This window comes from Columba livia, chromosome 7, assembly GCF_036013475.1.
Source record: "Columba livia isolate bColLiv1 breed racing homer chromosome 7, bColLiv1.pat.W.v2, whole genome shotgun sequence".
Lineage (NCBI taxonomy): Eukaryota > Metazoa > Chordata > Aves > Columbiformes > Columbidae > Columba > Columba livia.
The window spans coordinates 40,876,301-40,893,575 of record NC_088608.1 but is presented as its reverse complement, the minus strand read 5'-3'; the positions used below and the strand labels follow the sequence as shown (position 1 = coordinate 40,893,575).

At 52.6% G+C, this 17,275-nt stretch overlaps 1 protein-coding gene across 1 annotated transcript; it reads left to right on the top strand.

Moving 5' to 3' along the window:
- The first annotated feature begins 356 nt into the window (after nt 1–356).
- Nucleotides 357–1,518, top strand: LOC135579956 (olfactory receptor 14A16-like). Its single transcript, XM_065070010.1, has one exon. The coding sequence runs from the start codon at nt 586–588 to the stop codon at nt 1,516–1,518; it is 933 nt and encodes a 310-aa protein (XP_064926082.1). The 5' UTR covers nt 357–585.
- The last annotated feature ends 15,757 nt before the right edge of the window (nt 1,519–17,275 follow it).

Below are 17,275 nucleotides of genomic sequence, written 5' to 3'. Positions count from 1 at the left end.
TCTTAGAGGACCCCTCCTTCCCAGAAGGGTCTTCATCAGTGAAAGCACAGGGTAGTTGAGTAAAGTCCTGATGGACACTGCTGCTTTTCTGACTCTGCACTAAGTCACTGGAAGCTCAGACTTTTCCACTGTTCTCTCTCAAGACTATTCACATTTTCACTCATAAAAATTAGGAATTCTACCCCTAAAACCGTGAGTCACCAGATGTGAGGGTAGAAAATAAAAAGCACAGAAAAAGTTATTATGAAGACATGCTAAACCTTTCCTCTGCAGCCCAAGCTCTTGACAGTCATGAACTTTTCCATTAACAGTGGATGATATTTGACATTCGCTGTGAATGTCAGAGCTGCCACAACCCAGCTCCCGTGTCCCCACTGCAGCAGAGCAGAGCTGGCTGCTTGGCAGCACACGGGCAGAGGTTCTGCTGCTCACAGCACACTCAGCCAGCACAGACCAGAGAAAGGAAATGCACTTAAATTGGGGCAATTTTTCAAAAAATTGAGTGGCTTTGGTTACTGGAGTCTGTCCTAATTTTAAGCTGTTTTTTTCTTTTTTAAACAGAGCCCACATGCCCATCAGCAGCAAATGTCCAACAGCAGCTCCATCACCCAGTTCCTCCTCCTGGCGTTCGCAGACACACGGGAGCTGCAGCTCTTGCACTTCTGGCTCTTCCTGGGCATCTACCTGGCTGCCCTCCTGGGCAACGGCCTCATCATCACCACCATAGCCTGGGACCAGCACCTCCACACCCCCATGTACTTCTTCCTCCTCAACCTCGCCCTCCTTGACCTGGGCTTTATCTCAACCACTGTCCCCAACTCCATGGCCAATTCCCTCTGGGACACCAGGTCCATCTCCTACACAGGATGTGCTGCACAGGTATTTTTTTTCTTTTTCTGTGCTATAGTAGAGTTATATCTTCTCACCATCATGTCCTACGACCGCTACGTTGCCATCTGCAAACCCCTGCACTACTGGACCCTCCTGGGCAGCAGAGCTTGTGTGCACATGGCAGCAGCTGCCTGGGCCAGTGGGTTTCTCGTTGCTCTGCTGCACACGGCCAATACATTTTCACTGCCACTGTGCAAGGGCAATGCTGTGGACCAGTTCTTCTGTGAAATCCCTTCAGTCCTAAAGCTCTCCTGCTCATGGTCCTACCTCAGGGAAGTCAGGCTTCTTGTGGTTAGTGTATTAGTAACATTTGGGTGTTTTGTTTTCATCATACTGTCCTGTGTGCAGATCTTCAGGGCCGTGCTGAGGATCCCCTCTGAGCAGGGACGGCACAAAGCCTTTTCCACGTGTCTCCCTCACCTGGCTGTGGTCTCCCTGTTTTTCATCACTGGCACATTTGCCTACCTGAAGCCGCCCTCTATTTCCTCCCCATCCCTGGACCTGCTGGTGGCAGTTCTGTACTCAGTGGTGCCTCCAGCAGTGAACCCCCTCATCTACAGCATGAGGAACCAGGAGCTCAAGGATGCTGTTTGGAAACAGACAACTGGATTTCTTCGGAAGATATAAACTGTCTCTATCTTCTTCTACATATAAGTTGTAGTCTAACTCATTGCACGTTCTTCCTCTCTGCAGTATTTTTTGTGTCCAGTTGTGGTTTTTTTATTGTGATAATGTTGCAATTCCTTTTGTAATGCATTGCCTGCTTTTCTCACTGAGTGGCTGTGTCAATGAGGAGCCCTGCTCTTTGTGTTTAAGCAAAATAAAGGGCCCTTTAGTGAACTTTTTTCTGCTGACATCCTTCCTTCACAGCCTTTTTGGACCTGCAGGGTCAGTTCCTGTGTGCACGGGTGGAAGGGTAAAGAGCCTTCACATGGCAACACTGACAGGGAGCACCAGTGCTTGGTCTTCCAAAGCTGTTCTCTTTCCTCTTCAACACTCTCCTTCTGATCCCTTGTGTTGGTGCAAGGCCTGAGTGCTCTGGCAGCTTGGTCACTACGACTGCAGGCGGGGACAGGCAACGGGCACTTCTGTGACAGAACAGTCCAAATCAGAACTCCAAATCAGAACTCCAAATCAGTCTTTTCATAAAGAAAGGTGATCTCTTCAAGGTAGTACCTGATGGTTTATATCTTCTTACAATGTTTCTCTCAAGCATATGCCTACAAAAGTGTCCTGCAGATGAAAACACCAGTGTACAGCTGAACAGCGTGTGTGTGCAGGGCTGGCACACAGCAGTGTCCTCTCACAGCCAGGCTCCTGCCAGAGACCTGCAGGACCAGCAGAGCAGCGTCTGGGCTGTGCCCAGGTTTACTGGACACCCTGGGGAAGCTGCACCAAGGGCATTGTCATGGACTGACCCATTACAACCTCCTGCTGGGCTCAGGGCCTGTCTCAGGGAATGGCCAGCCCTGCCCAGCCTCTCTCCTGGCCCAGACCCTGGCAGAGCCTGGGGCAGCGCTGTCTGTGACCCCACAGCTGACACGGCCTCTCCAGCAGCTTGGAGAGGCTGCACAACAGGAGAGCAATGGGGTGACAAAGCACCAAGGACTGATGTGGGCATCACACTGGGAGACCGTTCCCCACCCCGAATGTACCCTGTCCTGTGCTGAGCCTGAACCATGGGGCTGTGGGACCATATGTGGGACAGCAGGGCTGGGCTGTCACAGCACAAGGTGCAGACAGGGGCCACAAAGCAGCTGCCAGGGGAGACAGCAAGAACAGGTACAGGCAAGGAGTTCATGTGCATCGCTTTTGCTGAGCAGGGACGACTTTCCGACACTCACCTGGAGTTGGTGGCTAAGAGAAAATTCAAGAGCAAACCAAAAGCTTCAACAGCTGCGTTAGAGACAAAGGCTGAACAAGGGAAATGTGGGGCTGCTGCTGGGTGGGGAGGGAAATTTGGTAACAGCAGAAAGTGATGCTGGGTCTGAGGGACTCAACGTCTTCTGTGCCTGGGTCTGTACTGAAAGACACTCCCAGGCCTCTGTGCTTGATGAAGGGGTTCAAGGAGGAGAAAAACACATCTTGGCAGGAACCTCAGGAAACCCCAGCAGGACAAACACCAGTGACTGCCCCTGCAGGGGACTCACCCGGCAATGGCACAGGCTGGGGCTGCCTGGCTGGGAGCAGCTGTGGGAAAGGTTGGGGTGGGCAGGGATCTGGACAGGAGGCAGCGTGAGCCCTGGTGCAACGGAGGCCAGGAGCACCCTGGGCTGTGCCACCAGGAGCACGGCCAGGAGATCGAGGGAAGGGATCCTCTGGAATTCTCCATCCAGATCTCAGATCCCAATTCAGGAAAGGTACTGACAAGCTGGAGTGTGTTGAGCAAAGGGCCTCAGGCCAGCCAGGGACTGGAGCACTTTGCCTGTGAGGAGAGGCTGAGGGAGCCGGGCTTGTCCAGCCCAGGGAAGGGAAGGCTGACAGGGACCTCTACAACTAATTGGAGAGATGTCAGTGGGACACTTCACGATGAAGATTTCAAAGAAGATTTCATAAGGGAGGGTTTTTTTCTTTCAACAGTACTTTCTATAATTTTTTATTTTATAGAAGAGGTGATAGCAGCATTCTACACTGGGCATTGATCCAGAGGGTCACCTGAAGACACCTGGGCAGGCAGGAGAACAGTCCCTTAAGGTCAGACACTGTATGGACAACCTCGCTCCTCATCCCTCCACCCCCAGTCTGCCAGTTCTTTCCTTGGCCACCTGGGACTTGCATCACTTCTCCTCACATCAGACTTCACCACTGAGCTCTGCGGGTGGATGGTGCAGCTCCTGTACACCAGCTCCCACCTGCTCTCCTTGGAGACCTGGCTGCACACAGGCACTGAAAGGTTTCTGTTCAATGCCAACAAATAAGCACAACACAGTTTAATAGAGTAAAACACCTTCCTCAACTCTATGTCTAAGCTGGATCTGGTGAGGTCCACCTTCCACAAGGGACATCCACACAAGAACTGTTTTAGACAGAGTTAGGAAAGGGTAGATATAAACACAATTAAGGTGTTGACTAACATGTTAATTAGAGCTGTGAAGACTGGGGCAAGTTTGTAACTCCCTGAAGCTCAGAGCAGAAACCAGACAGTTGAGAGGCCACTGAATAACCAAAGAGGAAGCGGAGGAGAAAACCTGAGAGTGCTGGGAAGGGTGTGTGTCCAGACAGTCTGCTGGAAAGTTTTCCTTGGACATGGACCTTTAATCAGGAGAGCTGGCAACTCCTGAATGATGAGGGAGACGAAATAATAGAGTGTTGGTAATAGAAGTACAGGGGAAGACCAATATTTGTTCTCTTCCCCTTAGTACGCTTCCCGGTAATTCACTTTTTGACATTTTTTTTAATATGTAAAAAAGTAACATGTAAAAAGCTTGTCTGTGTAGCTGAAGACATGTGTGTCTTACATCCATTTCTATTTCTGGAAAACACTTTCCTTTTTGAAGAAAAGAAAAGCCCCCAAAGACTTTATGTTGACATCTTTCTTTGCTTTGAGACTTTGTCTTCAGTTCTTATTTTAATTTTCCTTCACATCAGCTGACATCCAATGGTCCTACAGGCATTAAGCCAAGATCATTTTGTGTCTTGCATAGCGCCCCATGCCCTCTAAACCTTCACTGCCCAGGACTCCTCACACTTTGCCCAGAGCAAGTCACACTGAGGTGTTGGCTGGTTCACTGGTTGAGATGTTGGTTTAGATGGTCACCTACAGCACAGCTGGATTCATGTCCCATAATGGTCTGCTCTGACCAGTTAGAAACAGAGCCCAACATCACAACGGGATCATAAGACAAGTGAGGTTGAAGGGACCTCAGGAGTCTGCAGTCCAACCTGTCACAGACTGGGCCAGACCAAGGTGTTGAAGCCTTGATTCAATCAGAGATTGAAAACCTGCAAGGACAGAGGCTGCCCAGCCTCTCTGGGTGACCTGAGACAGCACTTGGCTGAGCTTCTACGGCCTCACAGTTGCCTTCAAAGGGCCGAATGCAATTTTCGGACTGTATAAATGTAAATACTAATACGTGGCCCCTGGTGAAAATGAATTTGACACCCCTGATCCAGGGAAAAAAGTTTTCCTTATGTCCTGGCTGAACCTCACCTCTTTTGTCCTTCTGCCATGCACTATAGTGAAGAGCCTGGCTCTGCATTCTCCATCACCTCCTCGTTGGCACCAATTAGAGTCCCGCAGACTTGAAGAAAATTACAGGAAAAGATATGGCTCCTTAGGGCTTTTTATATTTTAATGAGCCCCATGGTGTATTTGGTGCTGAGTCCTTGAACCTCAGATACCAAGAGCAGACTGAAGAATCTCCTCAAGAAGTCCAAGTCAGGAGCAAACTCCAAAGTACCTTGAAGCATTAACAGGTTCCACTGAGGCCATTGCTGACAAAGCCTCCCCAAGGACTCGTTAGAACAGACAATTGGAGGCTGTGATTGCATCAGGCAAAGTGCAGCAGCTCTGATGCTGAGAAGACCCTTGGTTTGTTTGATGAGGGAGGATGGTCAAACCCTGACCCCCTGCCCCTAGGAAGGGAGATCCTGTCCCTCACATGTGTCTCAGGGCTCTTGCTGGGGATGTGGGGAGTGCGACGCCAAGTGAGGGACAACGATGTGACACCTCCCAACCTCCCTCAGGGAGGTGCAAGGAGCAATGAGGCCCCATGGCCATGACAACGATGTGTTCAGGGCTCAGTGGCAGGGATATCAGCCATAGCCAGGGGATAAAGACCTTGGGTCATCATTCAGCCTCACCCTTGGCCATCTCTACCACGGTCCATCCTACACTGTGCCAGGCCTGTGGCTGTTTCCCCACAGGCTGCAGACACCCATGCACTTCCCCACCTTGTTCTCACCCCAGTACGTCCCCACCTGTGCTGCTGTCTCTCCATCCTCACCAGCTGTTCCTTGAAACACAAAGTCATGGCTGATCCAGACTCCCTCTGAATGACCACAGCACTGCGCTCAGAATGACATTTCTTCATCCGGAGCTCCACTCTGGACCTCCAGAGCTGCAGGTTTTTACAGCTTTCCTTTCTCATACTGTTTCCCACTACCAAAAAAAGTGTCAGCATCTTGGAAAGTGCTTTTCAGATTTCTCTAGCTACTGCTATTCTTCCCTGTCATGGTTTTACCCCAGCCAGCAACTCAGACCATGATAGTTGCTCACATAGTTCCTCCACTCCCCCAAGCGGGACAGGGGAGAGAACTGAAAGGGAAGGGACAAACCTGTGGGTCGAGAAAAAACAGTTCAATAAGACAACAATGTAATAATAATATACTACTACTACTAATATACTAATACTAGAGCACATTTCTTATGAGAAGGGACTGAGAGACCTGGGTCTGTTTGGCCTGGAGAAGGCTGAGAGGTGATCTCATCAATGTTTATAAATATCTTAAGGATGGATGTCGAGAGGATGGGACCAGACTCCTTTCAGTGGTGCCCAGCGATAGGATGACAGGCAACAGGCACTGAAGCACAGGAGGTTCCATGAGGAAAAACGTCTTTACTTTGAGGGAGGCAGAGCCTGGCCCAGGCTGCCCAGGGAGGTTGTGGAGTCTCCTTCTCTGGAGACATTCCAACCCGCCTGGACACCTTCCTGTGAAATCTACTGTAGGTGATCCTGCTTTAGCAGGTGGGTTGGATTAGATGATCTCCAGAGCTCCCTTCCAACTGCAACCATTCTGTGACTCTGAGTATAAACCTGGAGTGTGATGCCCCAGTTTACTCAGCTGGATGCCTTCCCTTGGCAGGAGTAAAGGAGATCCGTTCCTGACCCTCCCTGGGTGTCCTGAGTAACGACGGGACAATGAAACGGTGATTTCTGGACCTAACTCTAGTTTTGACAGGAGAAATGACACAGCTGGGAAGAAGTGGAATGCCGTCTTTGCCTCAGTCTTTTATAGTGAGACCAGTTGTGCTCCAGCTACACACCCCTGAGCCAGAAGACAGGGACGGGGAGCAGAATGTAGCCCAATAATCCAAGGGGAAAGGGTTGGTGACCTGCTACACCACTTGGACACACACAGGTCTATGGGGTCAGATGGGATTATGCGGGCTTCTCCAAAACCAGGTTTCCCACTGACCCAAAACATGTCAGTGACTCACGCACCTGAATAAAAGGGATTTGGGGCAGAGACAACACGGGGTTCAATCCCTTTCAAAACACAGCGCTCCAGTGTTTGAGGGTCTGGAACGGGACGCGGGGCCCGGCGCTCTGCAGCCGCTCCCTGACCCCCGGGGGCTCCTCTGCCGCACCAGCCCCGGCCCGACGTGGCTCCGCCCGGCCCGGGGCTGGATGCGGGAAGAGCCCGGAGCTCCCAGCCCAGCTCCTCCTGGCCCGCCCCGGCACCGCGCTCGGGAATCCAGGGGCCGAGAGCTGATCCCGGGAACCGGGGAACCGACCGGCGCTCTGCCCGACCGCCCGCACACAGCGCGCCGCCCTCGGCGAAGGACCCGTTACCATAGCGACAGGGGCTGCGCCGCGCAGGGCCGGCCTCGGAAAGCCCCCGCTTCCATAGCAACGGGGTGTCTGCTGCACCGCCTGACTACAAGTGTCCCCAGAGCCCAGCGTTGGGCTCTCCCCGCGGCCCGGCTGCTCCCGCCCGGTCCCCTCGCTGCTCTGTCCCCAGAGCACATCCCGCTGAAGGGACCAGAGCGGCCCGGCTGTCACTCCGGGGCTGGAGCAGCCTTGCAGCACCTCTGCAAGTCGTTTTCATACAGCCCCGCAGAGCTGAACAATGTTCAGCCCCGTCTGCGCAAAGGGGTGAAATAAATAACTTACGCTTTTTCTATGGATAAACAACATTTAATCCGATTCCTTGTGTTCCTTAAACACGTGTTCATGAGAGCATAAGCAAAACAGCGCTGGGGGCGCGGGGGATTCGCTCCTCCCAACACGCACACCTTCTAACAATAAGAAGTGTGCTTAAATACAGTAAGGTGTTACATATTCATAATAACCCCAGGAATGACTATACATATTCATAACTTTTCCCGCTTCTTATTAAAATGAGTCTCAGGTAACCATTTCCATATTCCCCTCCCTGACCCTCCCCTGTTGCACCTGTGCAGGGTCACTTGGTGAATTTGAGGAGGGGTCTTTGGATGAAGCTCCTTCAGTCACAGTGGACTTTGTACCTTTGGCTCATTATGATGAACTGGCTGGAACCCAAGCTGCCAAGTCGACCAAAACCAGACTGGCACCCCCCTTTTTGCTGTAAATCTTGGCTATCTTGTCTCCTCAAGGTTGCAGCTGGTGCTGTAAAACTTCTTATCTCAGCATTCGATCAAGTCCTGCTTTTTTCTTAGCACAATTGGTTACATATTGCTCTAAACTAGATATTCATTATGTGGCTTAAAGTGTTAGCTTGTTAGTAGGCCCTTATTATATAGTTGCTTAACCCTTAAAATGTTAGTTCCCTCTATCAATATGACTTCATAAACAAGTTTCATTACTTTTCACATAGAACTTAACCACCTTTCCCATTTTCCAGGTTCAGAGGCCGTGCCTCATTTGGCTATACCTGTAAACATTAAACATCTTAGCACGAATCACAGCTGCATTTCTCACAGGGGCGTCTCTCACTGGTGTCTCTGTCTTGCTACTTGGATTCAGGCGGATCCTCCTGGTTCCCATGGACTCTCAGTTTGGAGCAGATGCTGAGGAAAACATGAGGAGGTTGTGTTTCTGCTTGTAGGAAACGATTATTTTGCAAATATAATAGGCCCAGGCAGGATCTCTCGGCAAAGCACATTTTAATAACGATTTTGCAAGACCGGGTGTTCTACCTGAAGGTCGGCACACATAACAGGGTGAAAAGCCCCTGCTTGTATCCCCAAAATCCCGGCCGCAGTTTCCCTCCCCTGTTCCCCATTGGTTGGTAGTGCAGGGTTTACAGACTATCCCGACGCACACAATACCCTTCCCCTTATCAATCCATTTAAGATATGGATTCCTGGTACTTTGGCTACAGTTCCCCCTAAATTAACTTGTCAATACAGGTGTCGGTTTGTATACAGGTGTCAGTACATGTTCCGGGAAGAGACTGTGTTTTACATTAAGGTTTCACAGTCCGATGTCTCTCGGTCCTTCCCCCAGGCTGGGCTCAGGCGGCAGGTCCTCGGTTATGTAAAAACAACGGATCTTCATTAAACGTTCCTTACATGCTCCTTAAAATACGTTCCTTTTCCAGGAGCCTTCCAGCTGTCAGTGCCCAAGGGACAGCCCAGCTCAGCACCCGGCCGCAGGCACCGCACGCTGGGTCCGTCTCCTGCCCACGCAGTCGAACACAAACAGCTTTCGCAGCTGCGACACCTGTGGTCACAAATCCAACCCTCGGCACCACATGGGCTGCTGGGCAGAAAATTAACCGCATCGCAGCCACAACCAGAACAGATGTCTGATACCAGCGTTGTGCCACTCTGTGCTTTATCCACGGCTTTGCCTTATGGTGTGCGGACAGCAGAGGGGCTGGGGCTGGTATTGCCGTACACATCCCCCCCGTCCTGTGCACCGCAGAGCGAGCTGGCACGGGGGGCAGAGCTGGGGATGATGACCTGTTAATGAGTCCCGTCTGTTCCTCTGTGGCTCAGAATTTGGCAGGCTGGTCCCAGCAGGGAAGCTGGGATCCCCCAGCCCGTCGGCGGGTCCCGTGCCCAGCTCTCTGGCTGCCGGCACCGCAGGCGCCCACCTCCCTGCGTGCCCCGATGTGAGGTTTGGCCCAGAATCGGTGAATTCCTGGGTTGGCTGCCATTACGACCCAGACATTGTGCTGCTGATCCGTATTTATTGCTGCCCCAGTTTTCCAGGCACAGGCGATGGCTGCTGCTTGCGGCGCCTGCGGAGAGAAGAGGCTGCTGAGGCGCCGCCGTGGCCGCGGTGCCGGCGGGTGCGAGGCTGCGGGGCGGCGCTGGGCACGGTGGGGTGCGGGCACCCGCTGCACGGGGGAGCTGCGGCCGGAGCTGCTGGGACACCTGGGCTGAGGTGAACATCTGGGATTTGCAGCAGCACCCAACAGGGCGATTTCTGCTGGTGGGTTGTCTGGTAGGCAGATGTCTCCATTGCGCTTCTCACTTGCCATGGCAATGTCATCCTTCGCTTTTGCTCCTGACCTTGCTCTGCCGATGTCTGGCTGCAGGGCTGCTCTTGTTGAGGCAGAGTCAGTTGTAACTAACGCTTGCAACAGTAGGAACAGGTTTCGGGACAGAGTGCCCAGGAACTGAGAGGCCAGTTAAAACATCTTTCAGCGGAACTCTCAGTGGAGTTTGGTCAGTAACTGACTCGGCACTTCAGAATACCCTACCTCTAAATGCTCATGGCTAACATGAGCCATCTGATATAGAAGCTGGGCAACACCAACCCCAACAACTCACTTTTTTCTCCTGATCCAGAACCAGAACACACAACACACTATCACCCCAAACAGCACGCAGAGGAAGATCACCAGGAAGCCTTCTCCACAGTACGTCGGGGAAACGTAACGTTCCACAATTTTTCTGTTGTCATCCCGACCTGGAGGAACAATTCCATATGTTAGTGTGCCCGTACACTACGGGTAATCTCACAGGAGTCTGACACTGCCGGGAAATGTGCTTTCTCACTTTGTCAGCATCTCTGAACCAGTGAACATACTGGGGCTGCAACGGTTCCTTGGTTTCAGAAGAAGCAAATGAAACTCCCAAAGCTGACGCAAACTGATGCACTCTGGAGTTTCTCTTTCTCCTCTCAGCTTTGCTTACACTCTGGCATGGCCATAATCCAGTTTTCCCAGAGTGCGGGCTTTGTTCCCCCTTCTTGGTGATCCTTCCCATTTGCACACCATTTCTTTTGCGCTCGCCCACCTTCCCTTTCCAAGGCTCACTTGTGCTGTTGCACGAAGGCTCCTCCGACCCTTTGGGAGAAGTTGTCCCACTGGACAGACCGCGCGAGGCAGAGGGAGAGCAGGTGGGGGAGCGCAGCTGTTTGACCAGCTGTCCCTTTGAGCGAGACAGACAAAACCCATCCCTGTGTCAGGGAATGCCGCCCCCAGCTCTCCCTCCCCAGGGGACCCACAGCCCAGGAGGACAGAGTTGGGCCCTCTCGGGGGGCACCTGAACCTCGCTCTCCCTCTTTGCCTTTGCTCCAGCTTTGCACCGCTTGCATGCCCCCAGCCTTCAGGACTTGTCTCCCACTGGTGGCTCCCTGCAAGGCTGCTCAGTGCCTGGAAATTTGAAAAAAGTCATGTATCTCGGTGTTTCAGGCTTCCCTGGGGCTGGACAGCACTGCCAAGAATCAAAGAAAGGTAAAGCCTTTCTCAGCATGGCTCAGGCACAGAGGATGCGGGAGGATGGTGCAGGTTCCCTCTAACCCATGCTCGATCTCTCAGCACATCCCTTTGGACCTCAGCTGACAGGAGGGATCCCCCTCTGTTGTGCCTGGGGGGACTCATGGCAAGCTCTGGGATGCAGGGATTGCGGGAGGTACCGTCGATAAGAGTCGTGTTCCCCATCATGTGCTGAGCGTGGTTCAGATGGGCTCATTCCCAAATTGTCAGAGTTACGTTGGTTTATGACACTGCGTGACTGAAGGTCAGCAATTACCTAGCGTGCCTGGTGATTGAATTGCCCGCGGTTTTTCATCAGAGACTGGTACTGCATGGCCGCCTCCTTTCCGAAATGCCTCCTTCTCCACAGTCTCATGGTCCAGCTCTTTAGAAAGGAATTGGGTTGGTTTAATTAGAAGCAACCATTTCTCATCAGAGACACAATATCTTCAGATGGCAATACTTCTCAGAATACATTAATAACACTTAGAAACAAAGCCTGGACATTTGAGGCTGCATCCAGTCAGTAGTCCAAACAACGTGTCATTCATGGAGAAAAATTTAAGTGCTCGACACTTTCCAGTTTACCAGCAGACAGCAAATCCTGACCTGCTGAGGGACTAGGAGACTGCATGTGATCTTGTTCATATTCCACCCAGTGAGCTTTTGGCAAACTGCAAGATGATGGTAAATGACTTCCCTCCCCGAGGACAGGAAGGTGCTGCAGCCAGTTCAGCCAGGGAAAGAGCCCTAGTGAGCAGCACTTCCCATCACGCCAACTCCATCCCATGGGAAGAGTGACAGACACACAGGGTGGACTGGACTGCGAGCTCTGCTATTGTATTCTGGGCACTTTCACAAGTGGCAGTTAGGAGCCCACTGTCCCCCAAAAGAAGAGGAAAACTACCACCAGGTTATCTAAGACACAACTAGACAGGGAGAGCTGAACCGCCTGGGTCTGAACTCAGAGCCCTTCATTCTTAGCTGCCTTTAAGTCTGGTGTCTGGCCTCAGGCTGGGTGTCCAGCCTGCCCTGTCCCTGTCCCCAGGGTGTCACTGAGAGTCCTCAGACATCAAGAACAGCCGGGCTGGACCAGGCCGGGGAGCTGGGGCTGCTCTGCTCCTGGCCAGGCCGGGCCTGCAGCCCAGGAAAAGTCTGCTCTGATCGATCCCTTCCTGCCGTGTAGGCTACAGCTTGTCCAGGCGTGCACCTAAGCTCAGCTTCCCAAATCTTCTGCTTAGGAGCGATATATACCCACCATGTTCCGCTTTGTCCAATTCCTTCAGGATTTCCACTAGGACTTCTGATGAGCGCCGGGAAGATTTTCCTATTTCTGCCTTATACTTTGCTCTTTGGGGACCTTAACAGAAAGTGTAAAGGTAAATTCCTCACAAATAAAACCCTGAAAACGAGAGCTTAGCCTGTCAAAGCAGACTGCTCACCCCTGCGATGCCAGGCGAGCTGTGGCACAGGATCCAGCTGAGGAGCTGGAAGAGCCCTCCCTGTACCCACACCTGCAACTGAACACCCACCGCGAGTTTCCATCATACATTGTGATACTGGTAAGAGGAACAAAAATCTTTTAGAAACCCCAAGGCATGATGTAGCAAGACCAGGCATAATGTAAGAGAAACCTAACAGAGAAACAACAGCTCTATAGAGACTGGGCATGAGGCAAAGCGGGATGTCCCTGGCTTGCAAGCCGGGAAAGTGGAATGTTCCACTCAATGGAGAAAGAGCTACATGACTTTTGCTGGGTAGCAGCACAAAATGACAATGTGCATGCTCAAGAAATCAGGTCAAGAAGCCAACACCGTGGGTGGGCACCAGCTGTGAAGACACCGGGGACCACTAGAGACCCCTGATGCAGACTCTGGAATACCAAAGATGGAATTCCAGCAGAGGGCGGCTTATGGAAATAACTTACGTTTAACGCATTAACTAAGCGGTAGAAACAAATGAATATGCCACAGGTATTTGTAATAAATACCAAGAAATGTGAATCAAGTGCACGCTCGATTAAAGAGCAATCGTCTGAGTGTCCGGCACACTGTAATGAAAGTGCTGCTATTTAACACTTTAAAACTGCATTAAAGAGTATCACATAAGGGTATCACATAAGGACACGGCACAATGCAGGTCCGTATTCTCACACTCACAAGAGATGTCTCACCCAGCTTCGGGTTTTGACCTGGCAGCTCTCGAAGTAAAAACCCATGACGTACCCATGCGGTGGTCCCAAGTTTCAGCCCTGGAACCCAGCCCAGGAGTTGGATACGCATCACGTCCAGCCATGTCTGCAAACAGACAGAACAGAGAAGCTCCCATGAAATATTTCAATGCACTTCTTTAGATCTGAACAACAGTGAATGCAGTTCAAGCACGGGATTGCTCCATGGCATTGGTGTCCACCTTCCACTCTGGAGCGCTGTGAGGTTACCAGGTGCCCGGACCATGCTGGTCTAAAGCAAACTGGGCACGGAGCTGCTGGGAGAAAGGACTCCCTGGAGCCCACACCACGTCTCAACTCAAGCCCAACAAGCCCACTGGCTTTGCAGCCGGCACTGGAAACAGCGCAGGGTCAGAGAGGCTGGGAAAGAGCTTTGCCTGGCAGAGGGCACATCACTGGGCTTCACCCATTCCCTCTCTGCTCTTCCGCACATTTGAGCGTAGGCCAAGAAAATATTAAGTTAAATTTCATATGAACAGAATAGTAAAACCTGAATGCTCACTCATTCAAGCGACAGACCTGGGGCATTGCCCTGAGGCTCCCAGACAAGATCCGTCTGGGAAGTCGGGTGGCCATCAGCCACAGGCGCAACTGTAATCAAGCACATTTCCATTAGATCTTGTCATCTACTTCTTTCTCAGTGACCTGCAGTGACTGGAGGGGGGTTCAGGTAATGACATGGCACCCAGACGTGGGTGGAGACTCCCAAAGCTGCAGAGGAGCTGGGGTGACATGTTTGCTGGCACCTGGCAGCTCTCAAAATACTGTTTCCAGGCCATGTGCAACACCCGTCAAGGACAATCATATGACCCCACAGGGATTTCCTGCTGGGAGATTTCTACTGTGCACAGAAGAAGCCCCCACAAAAGCACTGGAGGTAAAAAACGATCATTCCCACATCTCATGGAGAAGAACCCGCTGGGCAGTGAGAGGCTGCACCAGCGCTGCCCCCTCTGTTCCCCAGGCTGTGCGTCCCATGAGGACCTGGGTTCCCCAAGGAGAGCACTGCAGGGCAAGAGCAGGAGTGCTCCTGTTTTCCTAAGCAGACATCTCCCAAGGACAGACATCCCGGGGCTGAAAGGCAGGATCCAGCTGGGAAGCATCAGAGCCCCAGCCGCGAGCACGGCCATGACCAGCCGGGGATGAAGTGCTCCCACAGGCTCTTGTTTGCCCTGCAGTGCCGCTCCGGCCCCAACATGCGGGCTGGGGGAAGCTGCCCCAGGGCAGGGTGGCACAGGGACAGCTCTAGGGACAGTGTCTCTCCTGGCAGCATTGCTCCCGGCCCCACCTTTCAGCTGGAAAATGCTCCCACAGCAGCTGCAGCCCCCCGGACCTCTCTGTGGGGCCTCTGCCTCCCACTGCCCATGGAGCTGCCACGGCTCACCTGGCCCAACCCGGCCCCATGTTCTCCCAGCCCTGCCCCACCACAGCCCAGCCCCACTGTCACCCCCAGGTGCTGCCAGGGCTGGGTGCTGGCCCTTGCTGACCCCTACCTAATCCCCATCCTTGCCACGGAGCAGCCCCGACGTCCTGGACTTGCAGGGCCACCAGGAGGAGGAAAAACAGGAGAGTGGGGGCTACGGCCCCCTGCATCTGGACCACGGCACTGCTGCTCCTGTTGCTGGTGCTGCCACCAACGTTTCAGCCACTGCCACCACTGCTGCTGCTGGCAATGCCACCACTGCTGCTGCTGCTACCGCCGCTGCCAGCACTGCCGGAACGGCACAGCGCTGCACATCAGGACGTTGCACAGCACAGCTCTGTGACCTCATAGCCCAAGGTGCAGCCCAAGATACAATGGGCCTTCTGGCCTGCAAGCGCACATGTCGGGCTCATGTCCCATCTTTCATCCCCCAAGGCTATTCCCTGGCTTAAGAATTTATCCTCCATGCGCTCCAGGATGCTCCTGGATTGCCAACAGCTCATCATGCTACTTTTCCAGCAGGTGGCAGGTGGTTGAAGTCCCCCAGCAGGACAAGAGCCCGCAAACACAATGCCTCCTGCAGCTGGGGTAAGAGGCTTCATCACTAGTCTCGCCCTGACCAGGCAGCCTGTCACAGACACCATCCACATGGTTTCCTTTGTTGACTTGTCTCCGATTGTTACCCACAAGAAGCTTTAACCTGCTCGTGGCTGTTCTTCAGACACCGGCACCAGCGCTGATCTGCTGGGCAGCAGCATGGGGCGCCTTGGCCCGGGGTAGAGTCCATGCTCCAGTGCCAGCTCTGCTGGCCAAAGGTGTCATTAGCTCCCCGACATTGCAGCGCAGCTACAGGACAAGGAGAACTGCTGAGCTTCTCACTTCGCCAGCCAGGGAAACCTCCCTCCCTGACATGGAGCCCTTCTGCCTCTGCCATTCCTGCTTCCAGCCTGCTTGACCCCTTCTCATCCTCCATGAGGAGAGCTGAGGTGCTTCAGTTGCTGCTGCTAAAAGGTAGAGAAGCAGAGCTTCCCTGGTCACAAATTACCACTGCCGAGCGGTTACAACTGGAATTTCTTCTTCACATCAGAGCAAACACGCAGCTGAGCAGAGCAGCCTGGACTGAGTGCCAGGACAGTGGAGGGGAGTGGAGCAGAGCTGCTTTGTCCAGGACAGAGTCCTTACGCCCTTCTTTCCTTGGCTGTTTGGACCAGGCTTTTCCACGCAGCTCAGCTACCGCAGGGAAGGGAAACAGCCTTCAGCATCTGGATGTGTTGGTCTGGGCTCTGAACAGTTTCCCCCTTCATCCAGGCTTGAGTGGCCTTTGCCCTTTCTTTGCAAAGGCAGCCTTCAGGAATCCTTTTCCAATTTGTAATTCTTCTTTTTCCCTGATCACCTGAATTCCTCCAGGTCTTAAATATATATTATATAAAAACATGTTTAAATATTTCCTATTAAGCCCTGGAGTTTAAAACTGAAACATGGAAGCCACAGGCTCTTCAACCTCAGGTAAGATGTCTCTACCCCAGAGGTGCCTGAGGCAGCGGATGTTCTCAAATGTCTTGAGCTTGGACCCAGACTTTGCTCTTGCCTTGGTCTGTGAGTGCTGCCCTGTCCGATGGCCACCCCTGCCCTGTGGCCACCAGCAGAAGCCTGTGGGCACCGAGCACCCTCCTCCTGCTCCAGGCAGCTCTCCACGCTCATGTCTTGGGTTTCTGCGGCCCGTGTTTCCAGCTCGTGCCTGTGTTTCCAGGTTGTTCCTGTGTTTCCACATTGTTCCTGTGTTTCCAGCTCATGCCTGTGTTTCCAGCTTGTGCCTGTGTTTCCAGCTCGTGCCTGTGTTTCCAGGTTGTTCCTGTGTTTCCACGTTGTTCCTGTGTTTCCAGCTCATGCCTGTGTTTCCAGCTTGTGCCTGTGTTTCCAGCTCATGCCTGTGTTTCCAGGTTGTTCCTGTGTTTCCACGTTGTTCCTGTGTTTCCAGCTCATGCCTGTGTTCCGAGGTTGTTCCTGTGTTTCCGGGTTGTTTCTGTGTTTCCAGGTTGTTCCTGTGTTTCCAGCTCATGCCTGTGTTTCCACGTTGTTCCTGTGTTTCGATGTTGTTCCTGTATTTCCAGCTCATGCCTGTGTTCCAAGGTTGTTTCTGTGTTTCCAGGTTGTGCCTGTGTTTCCAGCTCGTGCCTGTGTTTCCAGGTTGTTCCTGTGTTTCCACGTTGTTCCTGTGTTTCCAGCTCATGCCTGTGTTTCCAGCTCGTGCCTGTGTTTCCAGGTTGTTCCTGTGTTTCTACGTTGTTCCTGTGTTTCCAGCTTGTGCCTGTGTTTCCAGCTCGTGCCTGTGTTTCCAGCTCGTGCCTGTGTTTCCAGGTTGTTCCTGTGTTTCC